Below are 19,029 nucleotides of genomic sequence, written 5' to 3'. Positions count from 1 at the left end.
GGTGCAAAAGAAAAATAAACTTTCCAGCTGTAAATGATTCCTCTTGATTCATGAACAGCTATGGTATATGTATCTTATTCATCTCTATGCTGTGGAGCAGGGGATACGCCCCCCCCCCCAACCCGGCCGACTTGAGCATGGGTCAGAAAGAACCACATGGGAACTCGGGGAGTGAGAGTTTCTGACTCAGAAGGTCTGGGGCAGACCCAGAGCTTCCTTAAGCTCCCAGTGCCCACCAGGGTATCTTACATGTGGGAAACAAAAGAGCCTCATAAAAATAGATGAGCTCTGGTTTCTTTATACAAAGGGAAGAGAGAGGTAGATTTTCCGAGCTAACAATGGTGGAAAAGAAGGTGCACAGCACGCGCCTCGCCTCCCTAGGGCGGCCACGCTTACCCGTGTTAGCTTCAGCCCGAACCAACGGGACCGCCTCCTGGACCTCCGCCAGAGCACCACTGGGTTCTGGGGCGGGCTCCTCGGCACCCAGAAAAGATCCGTGTTGCCTTCTGAAATAGTCAATGTGTAAAAATAAGTGAGCTTTTATTGTTTAAGAATAACAAGACATTAAAAATGGTATTTTTTTCCAGTGAAACTGTGTGTTAGGAACATTCTCTGAGAATCATTCAAACCTAGCGGATCCCCCCCCCCCCACTTAATTTAAGTCTGTAGCATGATAGTTCATAATACAATAAAAGCTTACATTCTAGGATCCAAGCCAGCAAGTTCTCTAAGATGCAAGGAAAAAAATGACTGCCTTCTGGACCCACCGCCGGTATATTGTTTAACATTCTTATAATGTGTTATATTATATACTTGAAATTTGCTAACAGGTAGATCTTAAGTGGTCTCACCTCACAAACACACACACACACACACACACACACACATACAGAAGGATGGCTGGGATTAATAATTCACAATGCATATGTATATCAAATCAAATTTTACTCTTTAAATATACACAAATTTTAAGTGTCGACCATAACCAATACAGTTGGAAAAATGTAAACAAACCAAAAAAAAACCATAAAAGGAGAAATTTATTGGTTCATATAACTGAAAGTCTAAGGATTAATGCTGAACACATACAAATCCAGGGGCTTAAGAAAAGTCATCAGGAATCCAGTATTTCAGCACTGCTTTACCTCTGTGTGGGTTCCCATCCTTGCTTCCCTGTCTGCCGCAGTCACATGCGGAAGGAGAACAGGCCCTAGTCACCCTAAGCTTAGAGGATTAATAGAACTTCTCAGTTCAAAGGACAAGACCTCCTTCCTGACAGCTCTGATGAAAATTCTGGTGATGGCCATCACGGGCTAGGTTGGTCTACACCGTCCATCCCTGAACTAGGAGAGGGTACCAGTCCGACCGGTCACAGAAGCCGTATGGGCTGAAGAGGGCAGAGGAGGTTCTTGAAGGGAAAGTAGCTTTCTAGCTACCAAAAAAAAAAAAAAAATCCCTGTTGCTTTCTGTATGATCTTTTAACCTCAGTGAATTAAGTAAGGTGTATATAAATGACACTGAAACCTTAATCTGATGAACGCTGTTGGGCTGTGTCACCTACTGTAAAGTCACTTACTGTATGAAACCTAAAAACATTCCTTCCATAACCTCTAACAGAAGATTGAGTATTGTGACTCAGGAAGATAAAGACTTCCACTGTGACTTTTAAATGATTTTCCTAAAGTCCCAGATGAACCAACACACTTTGATCCTGATTTTTAGCTACCTCTAAAAGATAATATCCAACAACGAGAAAAAGAGTATCTTTATTTTATTTTAATTTTTTAAAAAATATTTTATTTATTTATTTGAGAAAGAGAGAGAGAAAGAGAGAGAGTGAGAGAGCGAGCACGTGCGTATAAGCTAGGGGCAGGGACAGGGGAAGAGGGAGAAGCAGACTCCCCGCTGAGCAGACAGCCTGACACTGGATTCGATCCCAGGACCCTGGAATCATGACCTGAGCCAAAATCAAGAGTTGGATGCTTAGCCAACTGAGCCGCCCAGGAACCCCTTTCTTTTTCTTTTTCTTTTTTTTTTAAGAGTATTTTGGGAGGGCACCTGGGTGGCTCAGTTGGTTAAGCATCTGACTTGATTTTGGCTCAGCTCATGATCCTAGGGACGTGAGATCGAACCCCATGTCAGGCTCTGCACTCAGCAAGGAGTCTGCTTAAGACTCTCTCTCCCTGTCTTCCTCTCCCTCCCTCTCTCCCTCTCAGAAAAAAACAATCTTAAAAAATTATTTTTAGGAAACCATTCAATGATCCCTGTATCAGGCAGATGCTACGTGGTGACTTTCTGTGCACAGGCTTTGGAATCAGCGTGGGGATTCTTTCCGCATATATGCGCTTGTTCTATGGGCAACTCCACCTTTTAGGATTCCTAGAGGCAGAATATGAAGACATCTGTCAACCAGCAGCAGTGCTATCATGTAGGCCCACTACCTTCCTCAAAGACTTCATGGCTATGCCCTCCCAGGATGCACGCCTCCTCTCTGACCGCACAGAAAGAGAGGCTAAGCTACCAGCCAGCGGTCTCCATCTAGGGACAGCGGAGCAGAGGGGCCAGCAGGGACTGCCAGTCCTTCATCATCCTGACCACTCTCTTTCTCCAATCAGATGGAAGCTGACCAAAACTATTGTGAAGAGAAAACCATGAGGGCAGCCACTTTTCCCCTATGCGCCCCTCCCCCGCCCCAGGATATACCAAGAACAAGGCATCTGTAATCATGCTTAAAATTTAGGCCAAAGTCTCATGTTATTTTTAACATCAAGGGGAACAACGGGATAATGACGATGCTATCAGGCTCCACATATACGATTAGAGCTGAGAAGAGGGTGCATTTAAGGAATCTGATGAGTTACTGCTAAAAAGGAGGCTGGGTCTGTGTCTGAACTACTTGATAATGAGGCTGTCTCATGTACATACAGAAAACAGAAGATTGCAGGAGTGACATTCCTGGAAGAATGATCACTTACTCATCATTCCGCTGAGAAGAAAGGTGATCTGGGTCTGTTAAGGGATTATGCTGCTTTCGTTTTTTAACTGTGAAATAAAACAGAGCTTATGGAAGCATCATTGAGAAGCCACACTTCTTCCTCGGAAAACAATGTCCTTCACATGTGCAAGTGTGTGCACATACACGCACGCGTGCACGCGCACACACACACACACCATTCCCATTAGCATTCACTTTCACAGACTTAAAGTAACCAGAGGAAAGGCCAGTCTGGGTTTCAAACACGGAAAAGGATTGAACCATGTACTATTTTATCAAGAAATTCAGGCCCATAATTATAACCATCACCATGCCAACACTACCAGGCACTGATGCCTTGAGGTCCTTGGTAGAGTTGACTCATGAGAAGGGATTAGAATTAATTTAACACAGTTCGTTTGCTGTATTACTTTCTAGTGTAAAGTTCATTCCCCCAAAATAGTTTAAAGAACCCCCTGAATCTTGATCTTCTAATTAGTTTAACAAACCCTTTCGTTATAGTCTAAAGTAAATACCACACCTGTTCCCTGGACCAGTTATCACAAAGCCTGAGTCAATGAGCTGTCACTCTTCTTGTTCTAAAATTACCTGTCAGAAGTTCCTGTTGCTTCAGCAAAATACTTCTGATTTCTTTTAACCATGTCATCTTCACGTCTACGTTCGGAGCCTAAGGATTTTAGAATTTGAAGAAGAAGCCTTTATAATGAAACAAACATCACTAGGTATACCAAGCCTGATCTACATCCTAAACCACCATATTCAAATTCTACTGTTTTGCTTTTTAAAACTCCTAAGAGGCAAGTAAGTAGCCATCTGTTAGATAATAGTCAAACCATTTTGGAACTGCCCTTAAAAATTAATGTGAAGAGAAAAAGTGAAATATAATCTACTTTTTTTCTTTGTAGGAGGGTCCTTTTAGTTTTTAAATTTTATTTTATTGGGGGGGTTCTTTTAAAACTGTGAAGGCTTTTATGTTTAATTTTGGTAAAATAAAAAAAGTTCTTCTGTTTCTGAAAAGAAAATCTGTTGCAATCCTGATACCTTCCAAGTCTGTAGGAGAGCAAGAAGTCTTATGTCTAAATCAAGCCAAGAAAATGTATTTCTATGGATTCACCTAATACAGAATTAAAGTGAAGAAAAAACACTGACACCTGTCACAAGTCATGATACACTTATTGAGATGAAATTTTCTCATTCCTCTCCCCTTTCCTGAAACACGTTGGACCTTACAGCACATCAGGCCAAGGCTTTAAGCCTGTTTTTATTTTTATTGTTTTCATCGCAATGAGTGTAGTCCTACGCATACTTTTTAGAGACAAGGCTCAAATGTGAACTGTCCCATCCCTGTGTCCCGCATTAGAATCCCAAGCACAAGAGGAACCCAGAACCATTCTCAGTCAGGAACTCTAAAAACCTGATGAGGGCAGAGAAGCACCTGCCATCTTCGCGGCCATCAGCTAGAGTCCGTAAGTATCCTGGTGTAGCTGTAGAACCTCAAAGCCCTAGAAAGTCCCAGAGGTACCTCTCATGTCGGACAGAACATGTGCTACTGGAAAACTGCCTAACAGCCTTATAAAGAATACTAAATTCTCTTTAAGTGACCTAGATGAAAGGAATGAGAACTTATTATAAGAATGTGACCAACATTGTTTTTGTTTGCAAATTCAGACTCTTGTGTCTTAATGCAGGTTGTGGTTTCTAGAATAATATTTCAATGACCCACCTGGACAATATAAACTTCTTCCTTGCCAGCATACCAGATTTCAAACTTGCGGTTATCTCCTTTTACATACTCGGTGATGCCGACTTCATCCATCTGTAAGATTTTGGTCAAAACCTTCATGAGCATTTTACTTGGAATATGAAATTACATTAAATCTACCCCCACCATCTTCTAAGTAAACCAGGATTTCTCACTCGGCAAAATACACATTTTATATTCAAGAATATGAAATGATAAATACAGTCATGTCCCTATTTAAATGTTTTCACTGAAGCAGGCATTTAGAACAGAGATGACCTGCTCCATCCCAGTGATTGAAACAAATGTCATAAATCCGAACATCCAACTAGTCCCCTAAGATTAAATCCTACTATAAATCAACTGCACACAATTAAAACAAATTATCATGTCAAACACAGGTCTAAAAGTAATGAAATATCAATAAAACAGCTTATCCAAAATTAAGTTAAATGGTCATTTTTCAAAATCATTTGTCAGATAAGTTGATCTTAGAGATGATTACTTATCTCGATAGAAGTTTTATAACTGATAAACATGCAATTTTGGGGTGGGGGAAAGCCAGCTGGGTACCCAAGACTCCCCTCTATTTCTACCGACCTCTCGGCTTCTCTAGAAAACAAGCGATCTCTCATAGGAGAGTGAGATCTTGCAGCCAGTGAAATTTGTCTACAATATCCCTTCCTTACCATGATTTTTCTTCCCTATATGACTGTGCAGAGCACAAACTCTTCCCTTTTCTTTCATCCTGTGCTGTTAATAGCTTGGTTAATTCCATTTCGAGCGATTTCCCTCCCTCATGCACACATTCTCCTCTAGTCCTCTTCTGCCTCCTCTTTTTGTTTAATTCCAGTCTAATTATCTAAAGGAATAGCTCACTCTCTGTTCCATTTACAAGTCCCCCAAGTGGCCCTAACTGAGGCTGATAAGCATGAAAAAGTAGGGCTAGCAAAACCGCACATCAAGGGAAAGAAAAGGGATTGTGCTGAGAAATGAAATGAGATCCACACACACAGGACTCTCTGATACCTACCCTGAATGTAGTCAGCAGCGACTTCCAGGAGCCCCACAGATACCTTCATGTTCTGACCCAACCGCTCTAGCTAAACCTACTTTTTTGTGCAAGCATCGGGATTTAAGATGAATAATAATCTCATGTTCAATCTCTACTTCAATGGCATGGAAATAGCACAAGACGGATAGCATGCAGGGCTCTGGACTCTGAGAGGCCTGGGTTGGACCTTCCTCGCTGACCATTAGGAGCTCCGTGTTCTGGCGCGAAGTGCTTAACCTTTCTGAGCTCTGGTTTTCTCAACCACAAAATGGGAAGAATACCTATTTCACAGAGTTGATTAAAGGATTAAATAGCTTGCATTAAATGCCTAGATCATATAATGAGCTTTTATAAGTATTTGAGTTTGCTTTCTAAACTTTCCCTTATTTGAATTGCAAAACAGTTTTGTGGTTTTTCACTGCATTCATAGACCATATCCTTATAGATTAAATGATCTTTTTTTGAGTTACCCTGGAAATCTAACCATGATGTCTATCAGACAATGTTGTCCTGAGTTCCGAACAATTCACTTACTTCTTCCACTGGAATACAATCCATTTGTATTTTGTGAATGTATATATTTTCTCAAATAACAAACTATAAAGGTTGTATTGAAAGGCTTTTAAGTCTCATTAAATGTGACTATATCATGAAATGTTCACTATACCATGAAATTCGCTCAGTTTTACAATCCAGAGGCACTTTGGTGAGTGCTGTGAAGTGTGTAAACCTGGCGATTCACAGACCTGTACCCCTGGGGATAAAAATATATGTTTATAGAATCCAGAGGCAGTTAAAGGTCTAACTATATGAGTATAGTTACATAATATACTACATAATACATAATAAAATAAAATAACAAGGTAACAAGGCTGATTCTGCAGTCACATCCAAATTGTGGCATCTGCCTTATCTTTCACATTTTCATTGATATTCCTGGTAGCTATGAATATAAATGCTTAATTATAAAATATCTGATCTGCAGACATCACAGTGTGCCAAGAGTTGAGGGCTCCAACTTTTAACCAATTTTTTGTCCTCAAGGGAGTGTAAAGATGTCAAACACCTAGTTAAAAGTCACCCGGTGGGTCAAGAACTCTGCAATTATGGCCAAAAACTACCAATCTTCAGACTTCTATTTAGAGCTCTGGAATAGAGCTTATTTACTTCTTGAGTTAGTATAATTTTAAAAAATTGATCTTGAATCACAGCAACAAAAAATATAGCTCAACTTAACTGCTATGAAGCAGTGAGAAGCAAGAGAATGGGTATACCCCAGTCACGTGACTGTATCAGAAAAACACAGACTGTAACAGAACACAGTTTATGAATATCCAACCAGATGTGCACAGAACATTAATATACATTTAACAAAAACACACCAACTGAAGGACATACATCAAATCAGTTAGAATGGGTGCTACAGGGGTAAGGAGGAAAGGCAACATGGAGAATGAAGGAAGGAATAAAAGAAGGAACCAACAAGACACAAGGCCTGGCGACATGGTGCCCTAACTGAGAGCAAGGAATCTGGAACCATCGGCCTGGGTGTGACTCTGCTAGCTACGTGTTCTTGGACAAATCACTCACTTCTCTGGAACTTGGCTTTCCCATCTTCAAAATGGGATTCATAATGGTTCCTACTTCATATGAAGTTGCTGTGTGGCTTAAATGAGTTAACATTGCTATTAATAAACACTTAGAACAGTTTCTAGCAAACAGGAGGCACTGTGTGTATGTTTATTAAGTTAAAAAAAAGATGATGATGATAAATGCATGAACTGAGGAATCTGAAGAATTCAAATCTCGCCATCTGACTGTGACCTTAGGGCCTTTTCTTGTCATCGAAGTGGCCGACTTCAAATCCAGTCATCAGGCCAGGATGACACCGAGACGAGAGCCCCCAAGAAGGAACAGGGCAAGGGCTCAGAGGCAGACAGCATTCTGCACCTGTCCTCTCTACCAAGGAGAAAACTCTGAAGCCAGTAACCCCATTGTTTATGTCACACACGGACTGTTCTTGCTGGCCAGGATTTAATCCTGGAATCTCACAGTAGGAAAGCAAGAGGGTAAAGCAGAGTGAGGCTTGAGAAATCGCCAAACTTCCATCTTTCTCTGTCGGCGGGATCACCATTTTCCTAGTACACCTGGTCTAAATCTTTGCAGGCATCGCTGAATAATCTTTTTTATTAAAAACACTAGGCGTGGGGTGCCTGGGTGGCTCAGGTCACGATGTCAGGGTCCTGATCAGCGGGGAGGCTGCTTCTCCCTCTCTCTTTGCTGCCCACCCCGCCCTCTTCCCCACCACCCCTGCTTCTGCTCATGTTGCACTGTCAAATAAATAAATAAAACCTTCGAACAAAATGCTAGGCATTATTGGGAAACCAAAGAAAGATCAGATTGATTTTTGTTCCTTCAGCTGTCAGATATTATTTCTTTCCTGTATCTAGTAAGTCGCCCAGCCCATCTGTCTACCTTCCACTGAAACGTTTCTTACAGCTACCCCACCGTTTCCATGGTAACCATTATACTTTGAAATCTCATGACTTGCTTCCCTCATCCCAGACCCTCCTTACTCTAATGTGCTTTAGAAATATTCTGCTGCCCATCATTGTGACAAATTAAAGCTAAAAAAAGAAAAGAAAGAAAATCAATACACACCAGAGATACTACATCAGGTATTGACTAGGTTACCCCACAAGTACAAAGTTAACCAAGTGCCTCTGGGTCCAGCTTGCCTATGGAGATCACGTCTCTTCCCCAGAAACAGACATGTAGACACCAAGAATCCAACGCCCGGCTGAGGTCAACTATAAAATCTTAGTTCTCGGTCAATGTTTATTAGAGACATAAAATAGACCAATGGAGACTTGGGGGACAGGGAGGTGGGTTGCTAATAGCAGAGGAGCAACTGGGCATTGTTTGTCAAAACAAGTTTTAAGGAGACTTGACAGCGGGGCAAGTGGACGGTAGGAAGAAGTCCGAGACATAACTCTGGGCAGAAACTTTGTTACAAACAGCATGGAACTGATGACCTTCTGGGGAGAAACCCAAGCAGGGCCTGCTTATCTGGTTGACTCCTGACACAACACCCCAGGACACACCGCTTGTCCTCTTCCTCACAGACAAAGAACGTGGCTGGAAAAAATGACTCCAGTGATAGTGGTCGTGAAAGCGAGGTCATGGTTTTCTCTATGTGCCAATTTTTCTATAACCAATATTGTTTTGCTTTTACACTTTATTTTTTCAAAGATTTTATTTGAAGGTCATCACTATACCAAACATGGGGCTCAAACTCACATCCCTGAGGTCAAGAGCCACACACCTCACTGACGGAGCCAGCCAGGTGCCCCCAGATAGAAACTGAAATTTCCAACTGAAAACTTGAAAGATAAAATTAACTCGGTATAAAAAATGTCAAGTTCGCCGACTACAGGCTTGTATGAAGTGGACTGCCAGTGACTCCCTCAAACAACGCTGACCTCATTTTAATACCAAACTAGTATTAGGACAAAACTAGTATTGGGACGAAAGTTTGGGTTATAGGAGAGAAGTTACAGGAAGGAAGAAGATGTGGACAGCTGTAGGTGGCTTTGGACACCCAGGAGGAGAAGAGCTAGAGAACGAAGTAGTGATACCAAAAGAAAAGTGGGTCTATGCTAAGCACCGTCACCCACTGTAAAACTGTATGGAGGAAAAAAAAAAAAAAAAAGAAAAAGAAACTGTCTTCCTCATGTGTCCCATACAGTAAAGGCTCCCTGCTACCAAGACCATCAACTCTACCCAGCACCACTGGTAAGAAAGCGCTCATGAGAGAACCTTGGTCAGCTCCCACAGCTTCATACCGTGCTCTGCACTAGGGCACTCGGGAGCCCCCTTGGGGAGTGCCTGCGATTGGAGTGACAGAGGAAACGAAAGAGGAAAGGCTCTGCTCTCCCTCACTCTTATTTCGGAAGTTCTGTGTTTCCGGATTTTAACACAAGACCTCTACTTGAGCTTTGGTGGGCTGGAGCTGGATGAAGCAGGTGAAGGCGGTTCCAGGGTACACACTTCCAGTTATGAAACACGTAAGTCCTGGAGATGGGATGTACAGCATGGTGACTGTCGCTAACCATACTCCACACTGGAAAGCTGCTAGGACAGTACAACTGAAAAAGTTGCCACAAGAAGAAATAACTCTATGTGTGGTGATGGATGTTAACTTGACTTACTGTGGGGATCGTTTTGCGATATATACAAATACTTCCTCATTATACTGCACACCTGAAATGAACCCAGTATTATAGGTCAATGATACCTGAATAAAAAGATTTTGTTTAAGAAAAGGGGTGCACAACCCACTCATTTCACTTGCAAAGCTGTACCAACTTTTATATTTATACATACATACATATATATATATATATATATGAAATAATATCATGTTACACAATTTAAATTATCTTACTTTCAAACAGTGCTTAAAACTGTATGACGGGTATCTATCGGAGCCTTCTCCACTTTCAACACGCCTCTTACAAAAAACGATGGCTTTTTCATACAAGAAGAGATGCCGCTGCATTGGTTTGAATCTAGCAAAATCCTTCATTTTTGTAGCGCCTTTCTTGTGTCCAGTCCAAACACTGAATGCGCCCTGCATAATCATCTTGCCCAATTCATTTAAGTTTCCCTACGAAGGAGAATCAACACGCATCAGTACAAGGCACAGCTCGGTTCACACCTCTGCCATCGGCGTGATACTGTTTAGCTTGAGCCAATAAAACCCTGAAACACAACTTGTACAGGTTTTAAAATTCTATTCCCAGTAACTGACTACATTAACACATGCCTTGTGTCACACAGGTACAAAAGTACGGCGGGAGCAAGAGACAGAAGAGACCTCCATATGGATGTCGTTCAACTAGGGTAGCTCCCCCCATCTTCTCAATCCTGATTGGCGACTGACGTCTGCCAAACCAAGCATCCCCACCAGGCGGAGCTTACATTAAAGACTTGATTTGATGTGTTTTTTTTTTTTCTCTCCACATTTATCTTGGACCAAGGCAAGCAGCAATCCTGGGACAATACATCTCTTTAGAAGACCCCAACAGTTCCTTCAAGCAGGCTATCCCAAGGTTGGACTTGGGGGTAGGCTTCTAGGGACAAAGGGGAGATCACAAATCCATTGGCTGCTGATCTCCAAACACTGCTGACATTTGGATCTCCATTTTTCTGCCCTTTTTATTTCTCACTTGGTTCCAGGAGCCAAAGAAAGAGATTTTTACGTGCTTACCCCCAAAACTGCAATGACCATTAAAATTTACTTACAATATAGCCATTTATTGCAATCTGATGCATAGAGTCATTAACTGACTTTAGTAAATCCAGCATCGTGTCCAGTGCCTCCTTTAACTGTTCAAACCCTCGGCAGCCTTTGCTATATTTCAGCAGCTCCTGTAATTAGAAGTCAAGAATTAAACTTGATATCAGGCAGATATTAATAGCTGGAGAAAACAAATACAGTTTTGGCTAGCATGCTTTCAAGGAGGAATCCAAAGATGATGTCATTTTTTGAGCAATATCTTTCATTTGCTATTTGTCACATTAATACTCTATTTTAAAAACCATGTCAAGGGGCGCCTGGGTGGTTCAGTGGGTTAAAGCCGCTGCCTTCGGCTCAGGTCATGATCTCAGGGTCCTGGGATCGAGCCCCACGTTGGGCTCTCTGCTCAGCGGGGAGCCTGCTTCCCTTTTTCTCTCTCTGCCTGCCTCTCTGCCTACCTGTGATCTCTGTCTGTCAAATACATAAATAAAATCTTAAAAAAAAAATAAAAACCGTGTCAAAATTTGGGAAGAAATGGAATAGTGCCAAAACGGTATCAAGTACAGGGCACTCGGTGCTCTTGGAGCTGTAGAAAAGGAGCTATTAGGACACACTATAGATTGATTTTTAAAACAATCACACTTTTTTGGCCCTCCAAATGCAACAATTTGTTTTCTTCATTTTGCATAGACCACAGAACACTGTGAACATATATTCTAAAATATGCTTGCGGTGCTTATACGTAACATGATATTTCAGGAACCCTGTCACAGGACACAAGGGGTGTGCCATCTGGAGTTTTCATGGAGAGGCACACGTGAAATGCAGTCACAAACTCTAAGAAATATTTGTTTAGTTCTTAACGATCAGGAAAGTTCTGCATTTGTTATGCCTACATCAACGTAACTTGTGTGGCTAATTAAATAGCTAAAGAGACTCTAGAGATTCTCTGTTTCTATCTAGGCATTGGGAACTTGAGTCGCCACAGTGAAGCCAGGAGGCATACTGTTAACTCCAGCCTTCGCACTCACCAAGCCTCCCTGCGCCTCGTGCTTCCTCACTAGCCACTTCCTTTTTAACGTCTTTGCCACATCTGACCCACAGAAGGAAGTAAAGAAAGAAAGAAACGCTTCATGCAATTACCTTTAACAGTAACTGATACTTAGTGATTCGTTGCACAGGTTTGAGTAAATAGGAATCCAGACCAAGTCTGTGTTTTAGTTTTCTTTGACATTCCTGTCATTAAAATATAATTATCAGTACATTTAATCAAGACATATACCTGTGAAAATGCCAAGTGTCCACAGATGAAACCCCATGCACACAGATTTCTTACATCTCGAGGAGATTCTACTAGAAAAGCCGCTGTTACGTACCGTATCAAAATTCTAAGTGGCCGTGAATATAAAAAAAAACTACTATAAACATTATTTCAAGGATTTGAGAGGAGAAAATGCTAAAATTTCAAATGCAAATACATTTTTACATAAAATGCACATTGATGTGGAATGCTTGAAAGATGAGAAAAGGATGAACATGACAAACAAAACATGACTAAAAGAATAGTGAAGAAAATTAACAAAAAGCTCAGCTTCACAGGCCAAGGCCCAGAAAAGAAACAGGTTGTACCCAATAGAAGTCAAACTGGGTACGAGAGGGAGTTGTTGTTGTTGTTGTTGTTTTAATATCATGACAAAAATACGGCCCTCATCAGCCGGTGCTATAGTTCATCTGATTATTGGCTAACCGCCATGATAAATGTAAGGGTTATGACTCTGGGTTCTGGGAACACTATAGGGTCCATAACTACAGCAAGATGGGGCCGATTAGGATAAAATGTGCATTTAAGAAGTATAGAATGCAAAGGGAGTGCGAAAGAATATACATGTGTTAAGATCTGGGACCTGCTTCTGGGTTTGGATAAAAACCAATATACAATCCAATTCAAACAGTCAGGGGGCCCTGGGCTGGCTCTGGATCTGGGGAATATGAGTTCAAGCCCCACGGTGGGTGCAGAGATTACTTAAAAAAATAAAATCTTTAAAAACAATTCAGTTAGCAACTTACGGTTAAATGTAATGGACTGATACATGCATTTAGCTCTCCTCACTCATGAAGCCCAACTAAAATGATTTTTAGAAGTCATTTTAACAAGACAAAAACCAAAGTTACAAAGATGGGAGAGAAAAGCTATCAATCAAATATGGAAACTGAAAAACTAACTGACAAGTGGTAAGTAAGGGAGCACACTAGAGAAGAAGGACTCTCAATATGGGCAGAGGGAAAACCTAAGGAACAACTAACTCAATTACCCCTTCCCCTCCACAGAGAGTCCAGATTTACAGACATCAAGTACCCCCTGAAAGTGGGAGATAAAGGTGTGTTTGAAAGTCTGTTTAAGAGGTAGATACTGTTGCCTGTCCATGTTGCTACAAAAGTTGGGTATTCATCCTTTCTGACGGAGACATCATACTCCATAGTGTAACACAGGGGAAAGTATCTGAAAAATTAAGTGAAGGGCGCCTGCGTGACTCAGTGGGTTAGGCACCCAACTCTTGATTTCAGCTCAGCTCATGATCTCAGGGTTGTGAGATCGAGCCCCACATCGGGTCCATGCTCAGTGGGGAGTCTGCTTCTTTCCCTCTGCCCCTCCCCCTTGCTCATGCAGGCACTCTCTCTCTCTCTCTCAAGTAAATAAACCTTTAAAAATAAATAAATAGATAAAATTCTTAAAAAATGAAAAAATTAAAAATTAAATGAGTACAAATGACAATTGCAAGAAAAACAAAAGGGCTAGAAAAGCAACCATCTTATACCACACGATTCATCTGAGCATAGAAATGACAGCCTTAATTTAACACCGTGTATCTACATGACGAGACTTCTAGCCCTACTGGATGTGTTGGAGGAAAAGAAGCGTGTGTGTGTATCTGGTGGTGAGGCAAGGGCAGTGAAGAGGGCTGAAGTAGCAATATCAATATGCTTTTTGGCAACATGGAGGCAAATACCAAAGGAAGTAGCTAAAAGAACTGCAAGCGATTACCTCTGAGAAGTAGCATGTATGTCTGTGAGCACGTGAGTCTGTGTGTGCACGTGCGTGTATGGCAGCAGGGTCAAATTATTCTTTGATCTATAGTATATGTAACTTGAGTAGAAAATGAATTTATAAGAAATATCCCAGTATCTTCCAGAAGGAGGACATCCAATACCTGAAAAATTACTATACCTGGAAAAAGGCACATTCTGAATACTTCTTCCAAATTGCCTCTGACCTGGGTTTGTTCTGACAGTATTTTGCATACATCTGAAAATCATCTTTCTGTGACAAAAAGTAAATTCAAATATATTATCAATTTGTGAACATGTACTTTTCTTACCAAGAAAGGCTGAACAAGAATGAGTGGGGCCAAGCATTCTAGGGAATGTGGTTTAAAGGGCCCACCACACGGACAGCTGGCCGGGAGCCGTCTCTGTGTCCCAAGAAAAGCACACCCACTGGACTGAATAGAGGGACACATCATGATCCCAGTAATTTTATGACTTTCACTTACCAAGTCTGAGAGTTAGAGAGACAAAAGCCTTCTCTGACTGAACTAGAAAAACAGATGCATTTTTCTCCTAAGTATGAGCTAATAGGGTACAAAGAAACATGTTCTTTCCATGCTCTTAGCTTCTCCGTTCCCTAGTGAACAAAGATGGAGCTAACTTCCAAGGTCCTTGGTTCATCACTGGGATATCACCATCATATTAGAACCCCACTAGGCATCTTCCCATGCTATTCTCTCTGCTTGGGATCACCTCTCTCTGACCCTCATCTAACAGGCCACCTCCTACTCACTCTTCAACATCCTTCTCATGAGTCATCTCTTCTCGAAAGCCATCACTTATACCTCCGATCTACGTAAGATACCCCTCTTCTTGCCTCCTACAGGATCCTTCATTTATCCTTAATATAACACAACTCACACTGAATATAATTTTTTTCCCCCTTTCTCTATGGGAAGAGCCTTCGTCTTGCTATCCACATTGCCTAGCACAATGCTTGGTGTCTAGCAAGGGTTCAGTAGAAGGATGCTGAATGAATGAACGTATCGATAGGCATTCATTACACCAATGCTGGCTGCCAATAACTCCGCTCACCTTAGGAGAGATACAAAGATATATATAAAGCGTTTTTCATCTAGTTAGAGACAGAATTCACAAATGTGTATAAAAATGCCCAGCAATGTAAAATCCCCAATGAGTAGCATTAAGCACTACACAAGTCCAAAGAAAAGAGACTGGTGTTGCTTAGAGAAGTCAGGGAAGAATCTAGCTATCAACCAAATGTGTTTGAAGTTAGAATATATTGAGAAACATAACGACAAATAGTTTTTTCTTAACCTTATCATATTCTCAGTCCATTAACACTCTCTGGGATAAGACATCTATTTGGAAGCTTTCAGTGATCACCATTATCAAACTGACTCTCAAGTCAGGATGGAACTGATTTTCCAGGAAGAGGAGGAAGTAGATAAGCAGAGAACAGTCTAAGGAAAAATGCTAATGGAGGAAATGTATGATTACAAAGCCTGGGAAGTCAATTGTGATAAGCATTCTCTTGAGACATGGAGAAATGAGCCTCCCACAATAAACTCGTAGAATAAAAAGAACAGACAGCCCTCTATTTCACAAAGTTCCTGGGACAGATAACCCAGTGTCTGAAGGCCAGACTACTTTGGAGTCTAAGACTCTACATGTACTCAAGGCGAATGCCAAGGCATCTCTGAGGCTAAAACTTAACCAAAGCAAGAATGGTCATGTGAGGGTGATTCCAAGTCTCACATCTTCCCAGGCAGGATGCTCCCTGGACTCCCAAAACCAGCCAGAGGTCAGTGGTCACAAGCTGAGCCACGGAAGACAACAGCCATTCGTGCACTCTGGATACCTCCCTGCACCAGCTTCTGTTACAAAACTTGGTCTAACATTAAATGCTTGCTGGAGTGATGCATCTCCCCCCAAAACAAAGACATAAAAAAACAAGACCCACTGTGTCTCTAAATCTGGTCCTATAAAATGAGCTGCTACTTTAGTGACCCTTATTTATATATTTTTAAAATAATAATTAACAAACCCTTTCCAGGAAACAAGGTCCCACTCTTTCTGGAGCATCGACGCAATTTTCCAGACTGTTCAAGAAAATGCTGTGAAAATTTCAGAGGAAAAAAAATGATATAATTTTATGCAAAATGTAATAAATGTATCAGTAGCCTTTAAATAATATGATGAAAAAGAAAATTCAATTCAGCAATTACATACTTGTTATGGAATTCATATATTTCGGCCATATTTCCAAAGAGAACGTCCTTTTTATTTCTCAGGAGAGGTGGCATAAGATCAAACATCTCAGGATTATCCATCTCCGCTCTATAGCCCTACCCAAAATAAATACATTTATTCGTTGAGAAATGTTCACATTAACATTTGTTCGAGCCACCAAAGATACAGATACAGCAGAATGTATCGGGGATGAGTGGGTGAAGCTGTTGGTTAACTTTAACAATCACATTTTCCAGTACCCAAAGTTAATCCATTTTTAAATTTTTTTAGCAAGACAAGGACATCATGGTTTCCCACTTAACGGGTAGAAAAAAGTGACTCTCTGGCCTTGAGGGTAAGTTATAGTGTACGAAACAAAATGGAAACCAAGCATGAAAAAGTATATTACAGGTCAGTAACCTCTCCTTAAACTGGCAATACACGTTTAGGTTTTTCAGACCAAGTTAATATTATGACATTTGTATCAAATGACTGTTTTACTCCTACTTTTAGTTCTTTACATCACCATCTCTAAATAGCACCCTGGGAATAATTATAGCAATCTGCTGGATCCTTAAGAAAACAGCTTATCTCTTCTGTACTAAAATCTAGGTCCCACAATTGTCACTACTGAGGGAGAACCTGACCGTGCACATTTGCTACACATGCAGCCTCAAAACAGTGGGAGAAGTACGCACTGCTGGCGTGTGACAGTCAAGGAGGCAGACAGCACGGGAAGGCTCAACAGCTCTTACTGAACGTAGCGGGAGAACATTTGCTCAGAGACGGGAAAATACCATTTGAGTCGCTTACCAACAGAACAGTAAACAGCTCGCGGACATACACCCTCTCTGTCTGTATCAGTTCATTCAGGACGTGGCTAAAGTGAAAAGACAGTATTTACCAGTTATTTTGTTGCTTTAGAATTGTATTATGATCTCTCAATCTTTCTCCTTACAAACTGTAAGGTAAAAATCGTTAATGCATGGCCACTACCAATGGTTTTGGTTTTACCATCAAAATATGAAATTAATTGTATGGTTTCTAGAATAAGTGCCCCCCACAAGACTCTTTAAAATACATTTAGAGGAAAGAAAAGGGGGCTCAGGGCTTATTTTTACATGACAAAAAATAACCCACTTTATGTCTATCTCACTAAGCTTATGAATCAATTTACTGGGCCCCTGGGTAGTTCAGTCAGTTAAGCGTCCGACTCTTGGTTTCACTTCGGGTCATGATCTCAGGGTTGTGGGATCGAGCCCCGCCTCGGGTTCTGTGTTCAGTGGGGAGTCAGCCTGAGAGTCTTTCCCCTCCTCCCTCTTCTCCTTTCTACACGCCCCCCACCACTCTTACTCTCTCTCTCTCTCTCTCAAATAAATAGATCTTTATTTTTTAAATTTGTGGGGTTTTTTTCCTTCTGACCATTGAGTTGTAAGAGTTGTTTTTTAAGATTTTATTTATTTATTTATTTATTTATTCATTTATTTATTTATATGAGAGAGAAAGAGCACAAGTGGGGGAAGAGGCAGAGGGACAAAGAGAATCTCAAGCAGACTCCGTGCTGAGCGTTTAGCCCAACTTGATTCTTGATCTCACAACCCTGAGATCACGACCTGAGCCAAAATCATGAGTCAACCACTTAACCAACTGAGCCAATCCAGTGCCCCCAGATAAAATCTTAAGGAAAAAAAAATGAATATTCTTATGTCTAGCATAGGAACATAATTTTATAAAAGTAAACAAAATAATGATTATTGTTAACATCTATAAAATATCATTATATATCTACAAAACCTTTGTAGTTTTTGAAACATCATCTCGTTCACTTTTACCTCTTTTAGAAAAGAGGAAATAAAGATTCTGGAAAACTCTAGTTAATTTTCAAGTCACACAAACAGAGCATAGGTTAGCCAGGCCTAATTCTAGGACTTCTGACAACTTATCTAGTGTCTTTTTCATCAACATAACAGAATCCCATTTTGTGATTTCAAAATCCAAGTACATTTGAATCACAGATTCCTACTGGTAGATGTGTATATGAGAGTATGTCAATAAAGAAAAGATACTTCTGTAAAACATCCAAGGTATTGTCATTGTCCAAACTGGAGGATTGACCAGAACTTCTCTTCTCCCGACCATCATGCACCACTTCAATCTGAAATGATGAAAATAAGTTAAATTAGCATCCACATATGTATAGATCTTCTTGAAGAAAATCAAGCTCAAATTAAGTTTTCTCTAGGTCCTGTGTAGATAAACTTGAAAACACTAGGATTATTTTTTTCAGGAATGACTTTGATACATATTGGTAAAATAAATTATTTGAGTTGCCAAAGAGGACAGATTTAAGATACTAATTAGGACTTATTTTATACATGGGGCGCTTGGGTCCCTCTGCTGGTTAAGCATCCAACTCTTGATTTTGGCTCAGGTCATGATCTCAGGGTCGCGGGATTAGGATTCTCTCTCCCTCTGCCTCGCCCACCACCTTTTCCCAGCCCCCACTCCTGCTCTAAGAAAACAACTGTATTTTCCACATTAAATAATGTCTGTCTCATTTACTTGGCACTTTGGGGAAGTGAGGTTAATTGATAAAAAGTTGAGTTTCCAGATAACTAAAGTTTATTCATTGAAGAAGA

At 40.8% G+C, this 19,029-nt stretch overlaps 1 protein-coding gene across 10 annotated transcripts in view; it reads right to left on the bottom strand.

The window, feature by feature from the left end:
* The window catches only part of MCF2 (MCF.2 cell line derived transforming sequence), a 103,486-nt gene that overhangs the window by 11,049 nt on the left and 73,408 nt on the right, over window positions 1-19,029 (bottom strand). For 9 of the 10 annotated variants that reach the window (XM_082717576.1, XM_082717567.1, XM_082717569.1 and 6 more), the window contains 12 exons: window positions 18,457-18,545; window positions 17,204-17,270; window positions 16,391-16,506; window positions 16,206-16,275; window positions 14,319-14,411; window positions 12,236-12,328; window positions 11,098-11,223; window positions 10,238-10,459; window positions 4,719-4,811; window positions 3,584-3,662; window positions 2,976-3,042; window positions 397-506 (listed from right to left, as the gene is read on the bottom strand). In XM_082717576.1, coding sequence (XP_082573702.1) covers window positions 397-506; window positions 2,976-3,042; window positions 3,584-3,662; window positions 4,719-4,811; window positions 10,238-10,459; window positions 11,098-11,223; window positions 12,236-12,328; window positions 14,319-14,411; window positions 16,206-16,275; window positions 16,391-16,506; window positions 17,204-17,270; window positions 18,457-18,545 — 1,225 coding nt within the window. Of the gene's footprint in view, window positions 1-396; window positions 507-1,831; window positions 2,380-2,975; window positions 3,043-3,583; window positions 3,663-4,718; window positions 4,812-10,237; window positions 10,460-11,097; window positions 11,224-12,235; window positions 12,329-14,318; window positions 14,412-16,205; window positions 16,276-16,390; window positions 16,507-17,203; window positions 17,271-18,456; window positions 18,546-19,029 lie in introns of those variants that run through there. The other variant, XM_082717575.1, reaches the window with a different exon arrangement.

This window comes from Mustela nivalis (assembly GCF_964662115.1).
Source record: "Mustela nivalis genome assembly, chromosome: X".
Lineage (NCBI taxonomy): Eukaryota > Metazoa > Chordata > Mammalia > Carnivora > Mustelidae > Mustela > Mustela nivalis.
Note: the sequence above shows the minus strand (reverse complement) of the source record. Positions and strands in the feature narration are given on the sequence as shown.